The 6,515-nt window shown below is 51.8% G+C and overlaps 1 protein-coding gene across 2 annotated transcripts in view; it reads left to right on the forward strand.

Moving 5' to 3' along the window:
- Positions 1–2,681, forward strand: part of LOC106980710 (E3 ubiquitin-protein ligase TRIM50) — a 45,304-nt gene extending 42,623 nt beyond the window's left edge. For both annotated transcript variants that reach the window (XM_053213220.1, XM_027041961.2), the window contains 2 exons: positions 664–788; positions 1,706–2,681. In XM_053213220.1, the coding sequence (XP_053069195.1) occupies positions 664–788; positions 1,706–2,295 (715 nt within the window). In that variant the 3' untranslated portion in view covers positions 2,296–2,681. The remainder of the gene's footprint in view (positions 1–663; positions 789–1,705) is intronic.
- Positions 2,682–6,515: the final 3,834 nt, after the last annotated feature.

Consider the following 6,515-nt stretch of genomic DNA (forward strand, 5'->3'; position numbering starts at 1 on the left):
GAATGAGGTAAAATGTAGGCTACAGGGCAGAATGGGCGAGGAGTGGGAGAGGTGGGCAAGAGCCAGGATGAGGGGCCTCGAATCCTGCACCATGGGTTGTGGGAAGGGATTGGATCCATGTTCCAGCCCCAACAAATGAATAGCCATGCAGTTCTTAGCCTTCCTCAGATCCTGATTGTGGGAATCTCCTTGTCCGTTTTAAATTTCCTTTGGTCTTAGGGATAGTCAGGTTAGGAGCATTGGTTTAAAAGAATGGACAGTGTAGCTGATTGGGAGCAGGTGTCCGCTCCAGCTGTGGCCAGGGGCCAGGGTCGCCCAATATCGAGAAGCGATCCTCAAATGTTAGTGTGCATCAGAGCCACCTGGAGGGCTCCTTAAAACATCACTGAGCCCTAGTAATCGCTTTCAGCAGGTCTGGGGTGGCCCCGAGAAATTTGCATTTCTGACAAGCCTCCAGGTGATGCCCTTTGGGAACCACTGATGTAGTGTTTCTCCTTCCAGGAAGGGGCGGGGCCTCTGAGAGTGGGGTGGAGGGGAGGAAATGATGGGCCTCTTGAGTGCACAGTGTCCTGAGCCGTGACTGGCTGGTTGGACTTGCCCATGGGTGAAGGGCTGGGGTGCGCGGTGTGCATCCCCGCCATCACGTAGGTCTGTCGCCCTCAGAGCAGAGCTCCAGCAGGCCCGGCCTCTGGAAGGCGCCTTCAGCCCCATCTCCTTCAAGCCGGGCCTCCACCAGGCTGACATCAAGCTGACTGTGTGGAAAAGGCTCTTCCGAAAAGTTCTGCCGGGTAAGGCTCCAACCCGTTCTCTTCCCTGAGGGCTGCCATGCAGGGTGGGTAGCAGTTTGTCACTTGTGCCAGAGTTTAGGGTGCAGAAGACTGGAAGGGTGTTTGCATAGGTTAGTGTTGAGAGCATGGCTTTGGGGCTCCACCAGACAGCTCTGTCCCTTACTAGCTGAAGATCCAACCTGTAATCTGAGTCTGCTTCCTCATCTGCAAGGAGGGGGTATTAAAGTCCACCTTGCTGGGCTGTGTAGTTTATAAACATTCAAATGTGTGTGCATAGTTTCGTGTTTAATAAATGGTAGCTATCGCTCTGTCAAAAAATAACACGAAGACGTTTAATGAATTCCTTTGTTACTAGCACATAAGGGAGATCAATCGATAAGCTGATTTCATCTAAGACAAAAATAGGGTTTATTGTAAAATAAAAAGGGGAGGGGAGGAAAAAACCTGATGATCTCTGGTCCGTGAATGTTGTTTGTGTGGTTTTGGTGCAAATTGATTAGTTGGCAGGTAATCCAGAGGTCAGTTGGGAACAGTTTGTCCTTGAATAGGCTGGTAGGATATCAAAACAATTGCACTTGATAAGGATTCTCCTGGGGAGTTTAGCTGTGGTGCACAAGTGACGGGCCGTCTTCCAGGACCTTCCATCTGCACCGCCATCTTAGGCAGGCAGGTGCGTGCCCTTTCCCTTAACCAGAATGCCTCCCTCACAGCTGCCCCATTTTTCCCACCGTTCAGGCATTGTTTGTTCATTCAGCAGTCCTCAGGGTTGCCTCTTCTGTGCCCCTTCTCAGAAGGCCCCTCCGATTCTGGGATGAGGCCTTTGCAGTTCCTCTCCTGAGGAGCTCAGGGCCTCCCTCTGGGGTAGGGTCTGCTGCCTTCTGTGTAGCTGGAAAACACACTTCTTTGATCTTTCCTAGCCCCGGAGTCCCTCAAGCTGGACCCCGCCACCGCCCACCCACTCCTGGAACTCTCCAAGGGCAACACGGTGGTGCAGTGTGGGCTCCTGGCCCAGCGGCGAGCCAGCCAGCCAGAGCGCTTTGACTACAGTACTTGTGTCCTGGCCAGCCGGGGCTTCTCCTGCGGCCGTCACTACTGGGAGGTGGTGGTGGGCAGCAAGAGCGACTGGCGCCTGGGGGTCATCAAGGGCACAGCCAGTCGCAAGGGCAGGCTGAGCAAGTCCCCGGAGAATGGCGTGTGGCTCATTGGCCTGAAGGAGGGCCGGGTGTACGAGGCCTTCGGCTGCCCTCGGGTGCCCCTGCCTGTGGCCGGCCACCCCCACCGCATCGGCGTCTACTTGCACTACGAGCGTGGCGAGCTCACCTTCTTTGATGCTGACCGGCCCGATGACCTGCGGCCGCTCTACACGTTCCAGGCTGACTTCCAGGGCAAGCTCTACCCCATCCTGGACACATGCTGGCACGAGAAGGGTGGCAATGCGCTGCCTCTGGTGCTGCCCCCGCCCAGCGGGCCTGCCCACCTCACCCCCACGCAGCCCACCAAGCTGTAGGGCTGCCGGTCGGTCTGCCTGCCGGCGGGCTCTTCCCAGCTGGGGCTCTGCTGGGTCCAGTGTGCAGAGATGATGTTCTTTACCGTGTGGGAAGGTCTTCACGCCTGTGTGTTCCTAGAAACGTTTAATGATAGGAAGAAAAGGACCATAATCCCTTCCCCTACAGCCAGGGGCCTATTGATTCACCTTTTGCCGGGTTATTCACCTCCTCATAAACCAGCAGAACCAGGCCTGGGTGTCCACGGGTTAAGATAGGCTTCCCTTGGTCCCTCCTAAGCACACTTTCTGCTTCCTCTTTTAACTGAAGCTGGAAACATTCCCGCACGTGATTTCTCCATGTCATTGTGAACTTAAGGATAATAAATTTGATATCGTCTTTCTCTTTAGATGATTTGCAAATGTTAACAACTGTACATACGCCGCTTTACACTCAGGTCTTTAAAACTGCTCCAGCTTCCAGTCAGGTCAGATCTTGCCTCTGCGCCGTGCAGGCTGGGCTGTGGTTAGAGTTGCGCCGATCACTCTGTCTTCGCTGTCTTCAAAGGCCTCTCTCTCGACTTCCCTCACCGTTCGTTGGGATGGAAATAACACTGCTTCAGAGCAGAAGCAAGTAGGGTCTAGATGGGTGTGGCCTATCTCTGAAAGCTGCTGGGCACACAGGAGTGGCTCAGAGCCTCCCTCTCTCTGTCCGTGGTGAGTCTGCCCCTGGCCACAGCTGATGGTGTCCATTCCAGACCGAGGCTGGGACAGCTGAATTCTCTGCCAAGAATTTGAAAATTGGAAGAGAGAGTGGCTGTGGCCGAGGCATCTGAGACCTGGTGCTTTAGAGAGAAGCTCCCCAGCTTTGTGCCACTGAGGTCTGTGGAGCTGCCTGAGAGACCTCTGTGGGGAACAGCTGTGTCCTGGTCCCCTGGCACTTACTCACCTTGGCCACACAGGCGAAGGCTTGACCTGCAGGCTGTCTGGGAGATCCTCCAGGAACCAGAGAGGATGGGAGGCTTGTGAGGCACCGACCCAAGGCCATCTCCACTGACCTTATCCCATAGGAGAGTCAGGAACCATCACCTCCCAGGCTCTGATAGGTCTGAGACTTCCGGCCCCACCTCCTTCCGAATAGAGCTGTAGACGGTAAAACAGCCTGGCTGCATCTAGAACTGGCTTCTCAGCAACAGGAGATCCCCCAGCCCTCACTGCAGCCATCCTTCCGTTGTGCGCAACAAGGACCGTGAGGCACCTTCGGCCGATCTTCCTTCTGCCCATGTAAGTAATCGGCTGTCTGAACCAAAAGGTGCTTGTTGTATCTTTACCGGCTGAATCTGTGAGGCCTTGGCCCTGGCTCCTGCTTGTTTGACACCTTGCAGACCTGGTTTTTGGTTATGAAGCTCTTCCTTCAGTTCCATGATTGGGCTGAAGATTGTCACCCTCTGCATGCACTCCCCTCCACCTCTCCCCCTGTTCTGTGTCCTGGGAGGCTGGCCCTGGTGGAACACAAAACCCTCTAGCTTCCTGTTGGAGTCAGCAGATGGGAGGGACTGGTAGGAGGTCCAAGGGCAGGAGAAGGAGTTCAAGTACTTATTTTTTTGGTTTCCTGCCTGCCTGGCTGTGGGTTGGCAGCTTTCCTCATCCAGAGATCACTAATGGGGGGTCCCTTCCTCTGTTGCTCTCCTTTGTTCCTTCAGGCCGGGCGGCGAGCAGTTCTGTCACTAGCCCTGAGTCTGCACCATCTCTTATGACTTCCCTTAACTCTGACCATTCTTTTATAAATACTCCCTTCTCTAAGCTCATCTCAACTACCGTTGTGTGTTCACCTTTCGGCTCCCCCCCCACCCCCCCAGCCCCAGGTGCCAATAGACACCTTTGCGCTCACTTAGTAAATCCCTTCTTTTGTTTGGCCGGCCAGAGTTCGTGTTTCTGCTTGCACCCGAAAGATCCACCCAATATGGAGAAGGCAGAGGAAAGAGCAGTGAATTCTTTACGCGGAGTTGGCATTTTAGCTGAAAAAAAGTGGAATACAGGCAGAGGGGAAGAGCTTTTGGGGGTCAAGTCCACCGAGGGGTGCTGCGGCTGGAGCTGCACCTGGAGAGGGGGTGGAGGCCAGACCAGGGAGGGCCATTGATGCTACTTCAGTGCGTATTAACTTTGTTCTGTAGCAATGACGGTGTGGAAGGGAGGGAGTCTGCCTCAGGAGGAAATACTAGACTGGCAGAAAGGAGGTCAGAGGATGGAACACCAGAACTTAAAGGAGCTGCTTAGACAAGGTTGCCAAGGAAACGTAGAAATGGTCAGAGAACTGGGGGTGGGGGTGTGTGTACCAGCAGCAAAGGTCACAGAAGCCAAAGCTTTCCAGCAAAGAGGGTGTGCCAACAGTGCCGTGAAACCCCAGCCTCAGCAGGAAAGGCCTGAGGAATATTAGGAGATTCTTGGTGGCCTTGGAGGAAGCCATCTCAGTGGACTAGGGTGGAAGCCAGACTGCAGGGAATTAAACCGCACGTGAGGAAGAAGTAAAGGCAATGACTGCTGATTCTTGTTTTAAGCAGCTTGATGGGGAAGGGAAGAAGAGAACTGGGTCACGAATTTGAGAGAAGGTGGGATTAAGGGAAGGCTTTTTTAGGATAGAGGAGACTTAAAACAGTGTTGGCCTACAGAAATAGAAGAGCCACATGTGTAGATTTAAGCTTTCTAGTGGTCACATAGTAAACATTATAAGGCACAGGTCACCTGGCATCCAGATCTTGGCTCCTAATACCATTCTCCAGTGAAATGGAACCAGGGGTCCTTGGAGAAATGGCTGCTTTGAGGACTGGGAGAGGAAATACACAAGCTAAACCATGAGTCTCTAGTGCTAGGAATGCTCAAAACCAAACAACCGTGGGAAAAACCTCTGCAATAGAGGACTGTCGCAGGGACATGGGAGCCAACTGAAAGCTCTCCCAGTGGCCAAAATGGGAAGAATTTGAGCAACAAAATCAAGTAGTACAGGTTTCCCTGCTATCAAAAAGTAGAGTGGGGGCACCTGGGTGGCTCAATCAGTTCAGTGGCTGACTTCAGCTCAGGCCATGATCTCATGGTTTGTGAGTTCCAGCTCACTGTGCTGACAGGCGGAGCCTGCTTGGGTTTCTCTCTCTGCCTCTCCCCTACTCTCTTGCACTCTCTCAAAATAAATAACTTAAAAAAGTAGAGTGTTTCTATGAAATCTCTCACTAACTGAAATGCAATAAAGTGAAGAAGCAATTACCATTAATTTACATGGAAACATTTTTTTAGTGTTTCCAGACCTAAAAAATTAACTGCTCTTAACCTTTTCTTACCTTAGGATACATTTTTTTTTTTTTTTGAGAGAGAGAGAGAGAGAGAGAGAGAGAGAGAGAGAGTGAGTACGTAGGGGGAGGGGCGGAGGCAGAGGGGGGAGAGAATCTCAAGCAGGCTCCACACCCAGCACAGAGCCTGATGCGGTCCAGATGCGGGTCTTGATTGACCTGAGCTGAAATCAAGAGTCGGACACTTAACCGACTGAGCCACCCAGGTGCCCCTATCTTAGGATACATCTTGCAAACACAGTCAATCAAGGCAAAGCACAGGTGCTCACAGACACAGTTCCAAGCTATGGAAGGTTGATGCTGAGATGTGTGGAGATATTGGGGAAGGAACTTGGTGGCATCACTCTCACTGCTTGGGGTACTCACTGCCTCTACCAGAGCTCGCAGCAAAACGAACCCCTGATGCTATTTTTACTTCTCCCCTTTTTCCATAAAAGTGAAAATCCTCTTAGGATTTCTTTCAACTAACGAAAACAGGTACTGATGTAGGTCTTTTGTAAAAGTGAAGCAGTGTAATTCATGTAAACTTTCAAAACGGGGGTTATCTGTACTGGGTTACAACTCAAAGTATAATATCCATGAGTTCATGCTGATAAGTGGTTAACTAAATAAATCCGGAAGAAGAGACCGTTCTGCAGAAGAATTCCAAACAATTTCTGTAGTTATTCTGCCCTCAAGGACAGTATAACCCCCTACTGCTTAAGGGCAGGCTGTGCATAGTGACTTCTTTTTCAGAGGGAACAAGATAGAGAGGTTTACAGTGGAGAAACTTGAAAAACACAACATAACCAGATGATCAAGGTTAACATCGGTGAATAAGGTCATGTTGATACTATATGCCCTTGATGAGATCTGATGAAGATGGCACTGGGAGTCTTCCTCCCCAGAACCCAGAACCCCAGT

The sequence above is a fragment of the Acinonyx jubatus genome, chromosome E3, assembly GCF_027475565.1.
Source record: "Acinonyx jubatus isolate Ajub_Pintada_27869175 chromosome E3, VMU_Ajub_asm_v1.0, whole genome shotgun sequence".
NCBI classification, from domain to species: Eukaryota; Metazoa; Chordata; class Mammalia; order Carnivora; family Felidae; genus Acinonyx; species Acinonyx jubatus.